The sequence below is a fragment of the Phascolarctos cinereus genome, unplaced genomic scaffold (assembly GCF_003287225.1).
Source record: "Phascolarctos cinereus isolate Bilbo 61053 unplaced genomic scaffold, phaCin_HiC Scaffold_2;HRSCAF=192, whole genome shotgun sequence".
In the NCBI taxonomy this organism is placed as follows: Eukaryota; Metazoa; Chordata; class Mammalia; order Diprotodontia; family Phascolarctidae; genus Phascolarctos; species Phascolarctos cinereus.
Window position 1 is genome coordinate 22,498,906 of NW_027555625.1, and position 15,701 is coordinate 22,514,606.

General features: G+C 42.6%; 1 protein-coding gene across 1 annotated transcript in view; it reads left to right on the top strand.

Moving 5' to 3' along the window:
• The window catches only part of EXOC6B (exocyst complex component 6B), a 453,944-nt gene that overhangs the window by 215,107 nt on the left and 223,136 nt on the right, over positions 1-15,701 (top strand). The window contains exon 7 of the mRNA XM_078149108.1: positions 12,372-12,548. Within this exon, the coding sequence (XP_078005234.1) occupies positions 12,372-12,548 (177 nt within the window). The remainder of the gene's footprint in view (positions 1-12,371; positions 12,549-15,701) is intronic.

Below are 15,701 nucleotides of genomic sequence, written 5' to 3' on the forward strand. Positions count from 1 at the left end.
AGGGGAGACTGTGATTCAGATAGTTGTTTCTGATGTCTTGTATGATGTGGACCCCTCTTGTGATGCTCCCTCTTGCCTAACTGCTAACCTGCCTGCAAGAAACTTCTCCCATATGTAAGACTTCGTCTGTTTTTTCTCACTGATTTTTTAAAATTCAATTTGGTTAATATTCTAGCCAAGATATATCTAGTTAAGATATTTTATGTAGTTAAAATACCTAGTTAAGATATTTTTGGATTTTTGATACTGTTATCCGGTGTTATCTTTTCTTCCCAGTCTTGTCTTATCCATAAATCTGATCCCTCTCTAGGTCTTCATTCGAGTTATTAATAAGAAATGTCAAACAGAACACGCCCAGCACAGGTGCTTGTAGCCCCCACTGGAAACTTCCTTCCAAGTTACCACCACACCATTATTTACGAATTTTTTTTTTCATTTTGACCATTCAGTTATGATCTAATTAACTAGATTATAATTTAGCCCATATCTCTATCAATTCCACAAGCATTGTACCAGTGATTTTTAAGTGCTTTTTTAAAAAAACAAACTAGGAAAACTGTATCTATAACATTCGCCTGATTCACCAGTCTTCCAATTCTGCCATGAAGGAAATATGGTCAGATTGACATGACCTGTTTTTGCTGAAGCCATGCTGACTCTTGATCACTGCTTTCTTCTTGAGATTTTTAAGAAATATCCTTTTAATATAGAAGCTCTTAACCTTTCTTTGTGTTGTGGACCTCTTCAGTAATCTGATGAAGCCTGTGGACCCCTTCTTAGAATCATATTTGTTGTCTACATTCATAATTGAAGAAAAAACTAAATTTCCATTGGAGGTTAGTGAAAACAAAGATGTAGTTTTCCTCCCTTCTGGGTTCATGGTTCCCCTGAAATCTATCTGTGTATCTCTTTAGGAGACCATGTACTTCAGGTTAAGAACCTCAGCTTCAATAATACTTTCAAGAATTTCACCAATCATTGAATGAAAGCTCCCTGACTCATAGAATACAGACTTCTTTATTTTCTACCAACTGCACTGGACGTCACCATGATCATGTTCCCAGGAAATCTCATCACCCTGCTGTCATTGAAGGAGATACTTGACATTGTGTGGGTGAAGTGCTCTATGGTATCCATGCTTTCTCTCCTAATTTGCCTTGTGATCAGTAGCATGCATTTGTGGGACTTGGGCCTATAGTTAAACAGCCATATATGCCTCTTGGGACTGATTTTTTTCTTCCCTATTTAAAGTTAATTGGTTTATATATAATGGGTTCCCAAGCCTTGGTCCGGTTAATACAGTACTTCAAAGAAGGAACATTAACCCTTGACTGATATTTCTTTTTCTCTCTCTGTATTGGTAAATTTTGGATCCCAGTATGTCATGTGCCATAGTGAGAATAGCTTGCCAGATAATAGAAACACATACCAGTTTCCCCAGAAAACCGTAATAAAGGTATGTATTTCCTCTCTTAGAGATTGGCTTCCCGCAGGCTGCTTCCCTTTTTGTTGGGCTGTTGAGAGTGTCTCCTTTTTCTTTGATGTCATTTCTGAAGCTCTCTCTCTTTTTTTGAAGCACAGCGTTCTTCTTTACCATGTCTGGCTAGTCATACCATATATACATACTTACCTTCACCTAGACCTGTGAGTAGAAAGGGAGCAAGAGGAAGTGAGCTTGGGAAAGTAATTCCTGAGGCTGAATTTCTGTTCTGCCATAAGGGCTTGTGCCCAGCCCTCTCTCCTCTCATGAGAGATGGACTTGGTGAGAAGTAGAAATCTAAACCCAAGCATGACTTGTTTTTGCAGAAGTGAAAATCACCTGGTATTTCTTCCTAGTAAAGTGTGTTTGGGTGCGCTGTTGCTCTCCAAGATTTAAACAGTCATCTGTTAATGGCATAATATGGTTTGGGGTGCACATTGTTATAATGTGAATGCATTGTGTCTATGAATATAATATATACCATCCTATCTTATGTAAGGTCAACTTTGCAAACCTTAAAGTACTTTACGAATATCATGATTATTATCATTATTTTTAGGTTTTGTTTTGTTTTGTTTTGAGGCAATTGGGGTTAAGTGACTTGCCCAGGGCCACGCAGATAGTAAGTGTCAAGTGTTTGGTCTGAGGGCGGATTTGAACTCAGGTCCTCCTGACTTCAGGGCTGGTGCTCTATCCACTGCACCACCTAGCTGCCTCAATATTTTTAGTTTGTATTTTGAGAATATCTTTTCCCTAAGCACCTTGGAACAGTGTGCTAAGCCCTGGTTGATGAGGATAAAAGATGGTAGCTTGTCTTGGGAGCCCCCAAACAAAATCATGTCTCTGATAGAAAGATTAGAACTTTAACTTGACCTGTGCTCTAGATTGACATGAATTCTTTCAGTTAATTAGGGGCCTTGGGCTCCGGTGGTTAAAGAATTACAACATTCTTAAATTTGTAGTAGAAAATCATTTGTAGTCAGAAAATCACGCCCTGTATTTTAGAGGAAGGGACTGCAGAGGTCATATGGGCCACTCACATTGCTCTTAAATCAGAACGTCATGGTACAGAGATGTGAAAATGACTTGCTGAAGATCATGTGCTAAGTGACTGCCCAGGAGAGGATGAGAGCCGAGATCCTCCCTCGGTCGGATGTTCTTTCCACTACATCGCACGTGTTTGTTCTGTTCTCTTTGTTATTTCTGTAACATTCCTGTGAGGAAGTCAGGTTGTCTGAAGATTTTTATACAACACATACTGACAGGAAATACTGAAGGTAAAGCGAGGAGCTAATTGGCTTCTTTTCCATCTGAGCAGGCCGGGCCAGAGGAAGGTCTGATAGCGTGCTTAGCAGGATGAGAAGGGTAGCTGTCCTCTGGATCTTGTTAGTGGAATTTGTAGTACTTGACCTTCCGAGGGGTCAGAAGTAATACCTGGTGGGTGCTTGCTTCCTATTTTGGTCCAGTTTTTATTCTTTACAAATATAGATTCAGAGTGTTGGTAGGGCTTGAATGAAGACTTTTGGCCTATGGGTAAAAGTATATTTAAGCCATTCTGGAGAGGAGAGGATCTGTCCTAGCTTCAGGGAGCCAGAATGATGTAATTCTGTGGCTTCCTGTAGGAATCATGTTGAGGTTTCACATGTCTATTTAGGTAATATAAAAAAATAGAGTCACAGTGTTTACTGTCTTCCTCTCAGGCAGAAGTGTTGGAAAATCTGCAAGTTCTGTGAAGGCACATTTGGTTTTCTTGAAGGAGGATATTAGGTAAATACAGATTTACACTTTGTAGAAAGACTAAGGAGAAGACAAGCCCCACATAATGTTTGGGAGCCAGGATTCAAATCTAGATCTTTAATCGCACAGTTAAAACTTTGACTTGGTGAAGGCACTATAGTCTACATTGTTACATTTTACATTATTGTTTTTTCTTTTCTGCAGAACTCTAGTTTTTAGGCATTTGACCTGATTTTCAACAGTAATTTAAAGTAGAAAGGTAGTGTGCATGGTGGATAGAGAACTGATCTTAGATTCAGGGAGACTTGGACTTCCATCTGGTCTCTGACATGTGTGTGCAGAACCCAGACAAACAAGCCAGCACTTCCGATTCCGAATTCGTAGACTGCAAAGAGGTGTGTGGGCCACCTTTTGTACTCCTTTCAAATCACACCCCAAATGCCTCGTCATGCACAGAGCCATCCTTGGTACCCCCAGTTGTTTGCATTCCCTCTTGAAATGCCTTTGTATTTTTTTGGATAACTTTGCATTTACTTACTTGTGCGTGTATTGTATCATCCTTGTCCCATAGAATGTAAGCTCTTTGAGGGGAAAGATTCCCCTTCCATTCCTGTCTTTCTCATGCTTCATCGTCAATCCTTTGAAATCACAATTAGATACTTCATTGAGCAGAGTTTTGAAGTGTTTCCATGTTATTTTTCTTTACACCATCGTGGATCATTGTTTAGATTTTTCTTCTGGCTCTGCTGGTTTCATAGGATGACACCTAGAACTAGAAGAGGCCCTAGAGCTCTTCTGTGTCCACCTGCTCATTTTGCCAGATGAGGAGCCCGGAGCCCAGAGCCCAGAGGGGCAGTGATGGATGTGCCCATCACCATGAAGTCATTTGTGGCAGACTTTGACCTTGGGCCTCCTGACTGCACGTTCATAGCTCTTCCATGGTGCTGAATCCAGTGCCCCCTTCCCCCATCCCTTCCATTTTATATCATTTTGCTCTCTATTAGCTCATCCAGGTCTTCTCTAAAGTCTCTCTGAATTCTTTGTATTTGTTACTTATGGCATAATAATAAATAATAATCTCAAAATAGTTTGGCCTGAACATCCATACAGGAAAGACCAAATGATGAAGAATATCTGCTGCCCAGTTGGATGGACAGCTTGTTGAGTATGTATGTCTGTGACAGTCTGTATAAATAGATACTGAGTTGGGCCTAGAATTGAGGAGGAGGAGGAGGAGGAGGAGGAGGAGGAGGAGGACAGTGGTCTATACTTGTAGTGGCCAGGAAATTACAAATTTCCCTTAATGATCTGAAGTAGATGTGTGGTTTATAAAAACAAATTTTATTTATTTTGTTAAGTATTTCCCAATTACATGTAAAAAAGAATTAGCAATCATTTAAAACATTTTTTTGAGTTCCATTCTCTTTCTTCCTTTTGTGCCCCCCCCCGAAAGCAAGCACTTTGGTTTTGATTATACACGCCAAACATATTTCTGTTATGTTGCAAAAGAAAACACAAAGAAAATGACACAATAAAAATAAAGTTAAAAAAAGTACGCTTCAGTCTGTATTCAGAGTTCATCTCTTCTCTCTCTGGTTGTAGATGTAGATAGGATTTTCCCTCATGGGTCCTTTGGAATTGTCATGGATCATCATCTTGATCAGAGTAGCTCAGTCTTTCGTAGTTGATTGGTCGTCTTTACAATATTGCTGTTGCTGTGTGTGTTGTTCTCCTGGTTCTGCTCACTTCACTTCACTCGAGTTCATACAAGTCTTCCCAGGTCTCTCTCTGAAACCATCCAACTCATCACTTTCAACAGCACAATGGTATTCCCTCACAGTCGTATACCACAACTTGTTCAGCATTCCTCAGTTGATAGACATTTCCTTGATTTCCAATTCTTTGCCATCAATATTTTCATGCAAATGAGACCTTTTCCCTTTTCTTCTATCTCTTTGGGATACAGACTACTGCTATTGCAGGGTCAAAGGGTATACACAGTTTAATAGCCCTGTAGATGTAGTTCCAAATTGTTTTCCAGAGTCGTTGGACCAGTTCACAACTCCACCAGCAATGCATTGGTGTCCCAATTTTTCCTCATCCCACTGCCATTTGTTTTTATTTTCTGTCATGTTAGCCAATTTGATAGCTATGAGGTGGTGTCACAGAGTTGTTTTAATTTTCATTTCTCTAATCAGTATTTATTTAAAGCATTTTTTCATGTGACCATTGATAGCTTTGATTGCTTCTTCTAACTTCTGCCTTTGACCATTATTTAAGGATTGGATCTTATTTTTTATAATTTTTATAAAATTTTTATAAATTTCATAAATTTATAAATTTGTCTCAGTTCTCTTATTTGAGATGTAAGGCTTTTGTCAGAGAAACTTGTTGCAAAATTTCCCCCCAGTTTCTTGTTTTCCTTCTAATTTTGGCTGCATTAGTTTTGTTTGTGCAAAAAAGTTTTTCAATTTTATGTAATCAGAGTTATCTATTTTACATCCCATAATCTTTTCTGTCTCTTGTTTGGCCATAAACTCTTCCCTTTTATTCATAGATCTGACATTTTCCCATGCTCCCCTAGTTTACTTATGGTATCGCCCTTTCTGTTAAAGACTGTAGTTCTACCAGGCTACAGAATTGTCTGTGAAGCATGGAAAGACTTTGGGTTTGGTGTCAGAAGGCTCATATTAAAGTCCAGGCTTTCTCACTTAATCTCTGTGGGACCTTGGGCAAATTACTTTCCCTTGCTGGGCTTTAATTTCTTCATATACGAGCCAGAGATAGTGCAGCTTATGCTCTGTTTTGTGGATTGGTCTGAAGGGCTCCAAGGACAATATATGTGACGAGCCCAGGCTTTTGAGGATATTGATGCCACCTGCTACCTCCTTTCCTGGGGCCCAGTATGTGGCAGCTGCTTTAATAAATGCTTATTGACTGACGGACTGATAAATTAGTCTGGAAAAGCCCAGAGTAAATCATTCCTGTGAGGACACCGAAATGTGAGAAAGTCAGGACAGCCTCACAGGAGGAGAGGCATCATTCGAACATGTGGGCGCCTTATGAAGCCCATGATTGTGAAAGCATGAGTGACCTCTTCTGGGTGCCACATCCTCATGGACTGGCCACAGTGATTCTTCTTAGCTTCTGAGGGCCAAAACCTGCTGAGCTTCTCCAGACCTAACTAGTCTGGCCTTGGTCCCCACACAGCTGCGCAGGGGCCTGGGCTCAAACCTTCCCTTCGCCTTTGAGAATTTGCAGCCACTTCCAGGAGGCACAGAAGATGAATTTTAGGGAAGGCTCATTATAATAAGCAAAGAAAATTGAGATGGGCCACTCCTACAGAAAGCCTTTCTTAACTGTTCCCCATCAGCAGTTGCTAGAGCCTCCCTCCCCTTCCCATCCTGGCTCTGTGTGTATGTGTGTATATGTATATGTATGTATATGTATAGATGTGTTTCCCCTCGTACATGCTCATATTCTCTCTCTGGAGACAATATAAGCTCCTTGAGGGCAGGCATGGCTTCATTTTGGTCTTTGTACCCCCCAGTTTGCAGATGGAAATTCGTAGGATGTAGCTAGAGACCAACCCACTTAGAAGGAGACACTAAAGGATGTTTTGGTGACAGGTCCCTATAATATAGTTGTTGTAGTATTTTTGAGGCCAGAGGAAGGTTGAACCAAGAATCTCTGTTTTGAAATCATCTCACTTGATATTTATCAGCTGCCCCCCATCTCTCACCCCAACCTCCTTTGCCTGGGCACATTTGTGAGAAAGCAGCTTATGCTACTTAGGAGCTATTTCTTCTGCTTCTTTGTTCTTTTGCATTTCTTTTCTGTTTTCTGATACTGTGGCTGATTGCAGGGGTAGGTGAAGAGAGGAATGCAGAATCCCCTGTTTGAAGCCCTCTCATTCTTGGAGTTACTAAAGTGATTTGTGGGATTCCCATAATAAGAGTATGGATGAATCAGGCAAATGAAAACTGGGTCTGGGGTCTTTCTGTCTTGACCCTGCCACTGACTGGCCCACTATTAAACCTTTCTGGACCTCAGAAAACATCACTGTTTTCTGGAAATATTATTGTCTAGACTGTCATGTGGGCTGACTGATGCAAATGAGTTTAAACATTGTGCAGGTAGAAAATTGAACGGGGGAAAGTTACATGGTATTTGTTACCATTGATCAGAACTTTGCCGTGCCTTAGTTGCTCCCATAGTGGGCAGGATACTCCCAGACTTTTTCAGATATGCTCATCTTAGCAGTCCAGTGTTGGTCTTTCTGTTGGTGAAGTCAACCTTTTCATGAGCTCCATAAGATAGCAGCTGTTTGATTTCTGTCTTTGTATACCTCCTGTGAGCATGCCACGGTATCTTGCACGTAGTAGGTGCTTAATAAATATTTGTTGGTAAGATTGATTACACCCTTTTTTCTTCCTACGTAGGATTTACTGATTCTCAAGGCTGTCTTGTGTGACCAGAGCCACGAGTTTGCAAACCTTCAGCTCTTATTAGCCACTAGAGGTCAGTATTAGGCCAAGATAAAGGCCCTTACAGCCCTTAGGCATTAAATTTCATGTTTTTAACCTGGCATATGGTACCTGGTATCCTTGAGGCTTGTAGGTGTTTCACAAGATCACTTTCTTTTGGCATTCCCAAGATCCCAAGGTAAATCTTCTCTGCTTGTTTCCATGTATCCTTGGCCAGGTGATTGGGGGCAACATGGCATAGTTGATAGCCAGCCTTGGCACATACCAACTCGGAGGGACTCTGGGTGAAGCACCTTCTCAGTGTCTCAGGAAACTCCCTTAAGATCAGAAGTTCTGGACCTGAACTCAGTACCTCTCCCTTTTCAGCCCATTTTAGGGCATTCAGTGCCCTTCCCAGTCTGGCTCTAGCCTGTTGTTCCAAGCTGAGTATCCCAATGCTGTTGATGAGGCAGATCCTCTTCTCTGATGTTCCCTTATTCCCATTTCTTCTCCCGTCCCTGGGCCTTTGCACAGGTAACGGCCCCATGCGTGGAGTGCTTTCCTTGTTCACTTCAGCCTCTTGGCACCTCCAGGTCTTTTAAAGATCCAGCTGAAGTTCTCCTTCCTGCAAGAGACTTCTCCTAATTTCCCTTCTTGCTGGTCCTCTCACCTGCAGTGATCACTTTGTGGTGTGTGTGTGTGTGTGTGTGTAGAATGCCAGCTCCTTGAGATCAGGGACCATGTATCTTGTATTTGATTTCCTAGCACTTAGCACATTACTTGGCACAAGGTTCTTAATAAAGTCTGGTTGGCTCATCGAATAGTCCAGGTGTCTTCAAGGATGTTTCCTCCCTGGGAGAGCTCTCTGTTGATGAAATCAAAGGCCTGGAGAAAAACAAATAAATAAATGATGTCCTCTCATCAATTCTCCATTGGTCCATAGGGGAGAATTTGATTACCATCGTTAACAGATAGAACCTGAAAAGGTTGCCTTATAGTATGTGTCTTTTCCTTCAGTAAATATTTAAGTTCCTTTGGAGGATTACAGTTGTGTAATACATAGTCCCCCTCAAGTTGGGTAGACAAGACATATGCACATGAAAAGATAACTAATAATATGAAACAATATGCATAATTGTCAAAAATTGTGCTATAGTTCTACAGGAAAAGGAGGATGTGCTGTAGGTGGTCAGAGGAGGGAAGGACTGCTATTGGGATATGCTAGACAAGGGCGTGGAAGATCATACGATCAAAGATCTAGGATCCATAGAGGAGGCCTCTATTCCAAATCTCTTCTTTTACGATGAAGAAGCTGAGGCCTAGAGGGAGATTCATCAGCTTACCCGGGGTCACATGTATGAAGTAAGTAGCGGAGAAAAGATTTGAACTCAGGTTCAGTGATTCCAAGTTCAGCTCTCAATCTGAGGGATAGGGTTTGGAAGGCAGAGCATTCCTAAGAGATCAGTCCGCCTGGAGTGGATAATTCGATTTGCATTCTGGTTCTGGTTGGACACTAGCAATAAGATTGGGGCAGATTTTGGAGGGTCTTGAATATCAGGCTCCAGTGTGGACTTTACCATTATCGATAAAGCCATCAGTGAATCTACTGCTGTCCAGACAATAATGGACGTGCTGAGAAGGATGTGTTAGAAATATTTACCCAGTAGGGTTATGTGCAGGATGAAGTAGAGCGAGGAAGAGATTGAGTCTGAGATGCGGATGGGAGCCAAGTGGAGAGTCTCCCTAGAGAGTTAAAAATGTCTGCAGGGAAGCCAGGAGCAGAGATTTGGATTGGGGAACTATTCACATACAGATGATCATTGAAGTCCTGAGAACAGGGACAGAACATAAGAGAGAGTCCAGGAACTGAAACTTCTGAGGACCCACAAGTGCTAACAGCTACCTCGATGAGAAGAGAAAGAGCGGGGAGCCCTGGGAGTGGAGGCATTAATGATCAAAGAGCTAGGCTGTGAGGAGAGGATGGGGTCATTGAGGGCTAAGCAGCAGAATATTCAAAGAGGGAGAAATATTCAAGAAACCATTTCAATGTTTGGTCCCCAGTACCAACTGTACTGCATAAAAAAAAAAAATAAGAAACCAGGACAACTGTCCTCCCTCCTTCGGGGCTTTGCCCTCTCCCACCCTCTAGCCATCCTCCTCTGGAGGTGCTCTGTGGTGGAGCTGGACTTTTGTGGCTTCTTATTTAAAGTGCCTTTGTTTGGGCTCCACTTACTCTCTTGTGTTGATTGCTTTTTAATTATCTGTTTTTCCCATCCGCCCCTGGAAGCATTTTGGTTGCTGTCAGGCGGTAATTTGCATTCGTATCCACAACAGTGACAATGGGCCGATTCATCATTCTGTGCTTTCGCTGTGGTGCTCACTCATCCAGCGGCCTGTCTGCTTGCCAGACCAGCATTGACGGCTCCCTTTCATAGAATGAAATAGGCTCCATGGTGCTTTAAGGCAAAATGACTTGCCCATTGACCCTAACAGAGCCAGGATAGAACTTCTAGCACTTTGATTTTTATTTGGGGAGCCCAGTTCTCTGACCCGTAGTACCTTACCTGACTGTCTACTATCCAGCTTTCTGGCTTGGCCCAATTTACAGAATCACAGGAGAAAGTAGATGCCTTTTCTTTGGAGAGAAAGAATTGACATTCTGTTACCCTAGGGGTTTAAGTGAGCTTGAGAATAGCTGCGAGTGTGGGCTTAATTGCAAGGCCAATTCAAAGGTTTCTGGTCTCCTTCTGTATCTTTGTTTAAGTAACAGAGGCCATTGTGTCCTTGAGGTAAGTTGAACCATGATGCCAACGGATCATGGACAGTCAAAAAAGTTCCTTTTTTTTTTTTAAATGCAAGCCTCTGGTATGCATGGTCTTTCTTTTTCATGTTCCTGGAAGAAATTAGCTCTCATAGTTCATTTTTTTTTCTTTTTTTACTTTTCTTGCTCATCCAGTACGTTATTGGGCTAACACCCATTGGCATCCACTGCTTTATTCTTGCCATTGATGTTGAACTCATTCAGAAGGTTTGAAGGCCTCCTGCCATCAGCCACAAGAACCATTCTGCTGAGCTGGTTTCCTCTCTCCCTGTCTCCAGTGGAGAAGTGTCATATACAGAGTAGGAATTTACAACCTTGTTGTTGATTCTCTGCAATCTTTTATTTTGTCTTTTTTGTGCCTGCCTGAATCCCAGTCCGTTTTCTGTTAGTAGTGTTGAGCTAAGCTCTAACACTTCCTTCCCCTTTACAAGTGTGAAAGGGGAAACCTTTTCTTTCCTGCTTCCCAGAGACGAAGGTCATAGAAACTCCAGTGGGGTCAGCTAGTTCATTCCTCAGTATCACACTTCTTCATCTCCTTAGTGGAATTTCACTGGAATATTTTAAGGGAAATGGATGAACTATCATAGAATTGAAGGAAAGCAAATCTCAGTAAAACTCTGAACCTGTAGAGTCTAGATGGGGCATTTGTTATCCTAACAAAAGTTGTCAGAACTCATTCCTTTACCCAAAGGAGTGGGCTGCTGTGCCGAAAGATCACTTTAACCTCATAAAGAGGGCAGCGTGGTTTCCTGTGAAATCATGAACTCTGGAGCCAGAGGGTATCTACGCAAATCAGGGGATTGGACTAAGTGGCTTTGGAGGCCATGTCACGTTTGGAAGGATTAGGTTGAGAAGTGTGAGGAGTGTCACGTCACACACATAGTGGCTGTGCGATCCTTGGCAAGTTACTTACCCTCTCTGTGCCTTGGTTTTCTTCTGTGTAAAATGGGGACAATAATACTAGCTGCCTCCCAGAGTTGTTGTGAGAATCAAACAAGTGAACACGTGTAGAATGCTTTGCGAGGCTTACAGCCCTACATACTCAAGCTGTTTAGCATTTATTTAAAGTTGGAAGTGATCCTAGAGAACACTGAGCCCAAACCCTTGAATTTTTAAAGATAAATTGTTAGGGATATCTTTTCACATTGCCTATACTTCTCCCTGTATCCATGCTCTCCTCCTTCCAGAGAGCCATCTTTCATAGCATGAAGACTTTTTTAGAGAAAAGGAAGAAGAGAAGGAAATCAGCAGAACTGACCAATATATGAAGATGACTGCATGTATGGACATTACCCACACTTCTACAGAGGAGCTAGGAAGTGTCTTTTCATCTCTTTTTTTGGGGGGTCAGGCTTGTTCTTTGTAATTTTGTAATATTTTCAGTTGTTTTGGGGTGGTTTTTTTCCATTTACAGTGTTGACATCATTGTGTAAATTGTTTTTGGCTTTCCTTGTGTAATGGAATTTCTTGACATTATAAGAATCAGTGAAAATGAGGAATACAGAGAAGCATGGAAGACTTAGCTGAACTGATGCACAATAAAATCAGCCCACCTCTATTATTTTTATAGATGATGAAACTGGCCCTGAGTGGCAAAGGGACCTGTCTGAGGTCTCCCAAGTAAGTTGAGTTGGGATCTAACAGGATTTAACAGGAAGTTCTCAGGTTACCTTCTTATTAAGGAAATTTCAGCAGTGGATTTGCCAGGTCACATTAGGACATTAAAAGTATATTCACTGCCCCGACGGATTCTTGAAGACTTAATGTGTTGACATATGTCTTTGATTTATTTTCTAGAAGTTCTCATTTGTTTAAAAAAAAAACTTGCGAATATTCCCTTCTTACCTGTTTTCTGCTTCTGTCCTAGGCTCAGCAGCAAAGGAACCTGGATAACATCATCTCACAACAGCCCAGAATAGGCAGCAGGAAAAAATCCAAGAAAGATGCATTTACCAGCTTGGATACAGAGATAGAAAGCACTAGTCCCAAGTCTGAACAAGATTCCGGGATTCTGGATGTTGAAGATGAAGAAGAGGATGAAGAGGTAATCAGGGTTGGACCTGGGGGCTGTGAGATGCCTACTGCAGGGTCAGATACAGACGGCAGTGTCTGGGTGGCTGATAGACAGTCCATCCCTGGGTTGTGGGCCAGTGTGGCATCCGGAAGTTCAGAGCTCTCCTGGATTTGTGAAGCAGGTTAGTCCTGGAGGACTCCTTCAGCTCACTGGTGGATTCTTCTTTTTTGTAAAGGGACCATTGTCTTGAATCTGCCTAGGCGAGTAGTGGCCATGTAGAAGAACATTCTTGAGATTGGTGACACAGTGATAAGAGCATCGTTCGGGGCCTCATGGATGATTGGTTGGCCCTGTTTCAGAACCTGTAGTAAACATCTTGGGACTAATCAGAGGAGCGCCTCTCCATGGTGGCTTGACAGAAGTGGCATAGACAAAGAGGTTCCAGAAGAGTTCGGATGTATTTGTGAGGATCGAGCGCTCCATCATGAATTATTAAGGAGAGATGTAGTAGTCAGTATGACAATAGCTGTCATTTATGGAGTGCTTTAAGATTCTCCAAACACTCTACATGTTATCTCCTTTGATCCTCACAACAGTCTTGTGAGGCAGGAGCTATTATCATCAGATGAGGAAACCGAGACTAAGAACCAGTTAAGTGACTTGGCTGGTGCTACCCAGCTGTTAACTGGCTGAGTCAGGATTTGAACTCCAGTCTTAGGATTCAGAGCCCAACATCGCACCCACTATGCCACCTCGTTGCCCTTTGAGGTGAATCCCTAATTATTGGATTCAGCTTTCTGGAAGCTTCCTCATCTTCCCTCAAACTGTTGCTGTCTGCCACTGTCACATCTGATGAATGGGTGTGTATCATGTTCTTGTTGGCATATGAGGGAGGAGTCTCAGAGGGGCTTCCTTGGTCTTGGTGTCCTGGAGACTGGTGAACATTCTCACCTTCCTTCTAACCGTCCCTGTCCAGAGTGTTCCTTGTCTTATGTTCCAGACTCTGCTTTTAACTGTGTGCTTCACAGATGTTTATCATGTCTCAGGACCAGATGCTTTTCTGGGGGATTTTAATGCCTTTGGTTCTCTTTCGAAAAGCTCATTTACAAGTCACCTTTTGAGAGTGATTGCATTTTTGTGCACAAGTGAGAGAGAATCGTGCCTCTGTCCATGGCTAGGAATCCACCTGAACCTTCTGCAGTGGAGAGATACAGGTTCTTTACTGGTGCTGCCACAGAATCGAACTTGTCTTGAAAATTGCCTTGTAGGAGCCCATTCTGAGGGAAATTGGGCATTTTCCTGAAGACTGGGGGATGGATGGGATTTTCTGCACTTGACAGAGAAGGTGAGAGAAGTGGCCTCTTGGTACCGAGAGACATAGATCAGTCCTGTACGCGGTGATGTCCCCATGGTCATTTGCCTTCAGAGACATTTTCCAGCCTACCTGGAGGGTACCTTTGTGAGACCCATTAGTTATGACAGACCACAGCATTTCCTGATGACATTTCCCTTTTCCAAGAGAACAGGCTAACTCCTTTATTTTGGGGTACTTAACTAAGTGCCCTGTATCGTGCTGTGGGATGGAGCCCCCAAGCCCTCCAAAGAAGCCATACTTCCTGTCTTCTGCGATAACAGACCATCAGTAGAAGGTAGTTGAGTGAGGAGATGAAGTTCATGATATCCACATAGAGGCTTCATCTGTCAGTGACCACTTAGCACTAGTCTTGCCATGGACTCACTCTAGGTTCTCAGGGCAAGCTCCTGTGTGTCTTTCTTCCCTAGTCTCCTTGTTGCTTCCTTCTCCTCTCGGGTCCAAAGAGGATGAAGGCGGTAAAGGGGATGAAGTATTTGGGACTTTCTGGAAGTGAGGTACTAGATGAATGGGACAGGGAGTGAATATTCCATAAATTGCCTTTACCCGTAAGTCGCGTTGTCTTGGATTTAAGGCTCAGTTTATTTTCCTGCTTTCATCTTTTATGGCAGAGTTCAGCATTTCATTTGTCATATGAATTCCCACTGACTCATTTTGTTTTTTGGAATCCCTGCCATATATTTATTTACTTCTCAGTTGGGATCTCTTTCTAACAGGCATTCTTGATCTCAAACCTCATGCAGTGAGTTGTTTATTTAGATGTCTCCAGACTGGTTTCTTGGCATATTCCTTGCATGGCATGAAGAAATCCTTTAGATAAGGTCTTCTGCGGCCTACTGTGTCATGCTGACCTTCATTCCTCACATTTTTCAGCAGGTCTCATCAAGAGCAGCATGAATGGATTCTGGGGAGATTGAATCTTTTTAGCTATGTTATGGTCCCCCAAGGGACTTACTCAGGGGACAACTTCTATGCAAGGTACATTACACAAAAATCTTGAGACCCCAAATGAAAAAGGCAGCCCTGGGGAGTGATACTCAGGGAGGCAGCAAGGAGAAGGCTGCATTTGGAGTTACAGGGCCTAGTCTCTCATCCTGATGCTGCTACTTCGGTGGCTTCAGGCAGTGATGAGAAGAGCTCACTTAAATTTTTTTTTTTGCTGCTTTTGCTTTATGAGGCATCCTCCTAACAACTCTCTTGTGGCAGAATGCTGTTATCATCCCTAATTTCACAGGTGAGGAAACAGGTCCAGTGGAAGTTAGATAACTGGTAAATGACACTGGTAGTTCTTCTATGAGCCTCAGTTTTCTCATCTGTAAAATGAGTGATTGGACTAGATCTCCTTCACAGCTCTAACCCGATGATCTTGTGAATGAAGAAAGTCTTTATGAAGTGCTAAGTGCTAGGGATACAAATAAAAAGGAGAGTCTCTGCTCTCCCCTGTTCAGGGGAGATGCACCCCCCCCCCCAAGTCAGATGGAAGGTCAGAAATCGCTTCTATTAATTAAGCCATGTCTGTTTCTGATATTGAACTATTTGACAGAGCCAAGGTGTTTGATGTCAAGAACCTTAATTTTTAGGTAAAAGGAGCTGTGGCTGCCGAGGAGACAGAGACCACCACCCCTCATCCCCCACTCCCCAGGAGCAGTACGAGTGATCTGGGGAGGGTAGCCATCCTCGGGTTCTCGGCCTTCCCCGTCTGGGAGGAGCAGCTGCTAAGCAGTTGGTGTTGATATGGCTTGGAGAGCTAGTCCGTTCTGCACAGTGATTCCCTCAAGAATGGCTGGGGAGCCTGGGCTGGAGTTCATGCT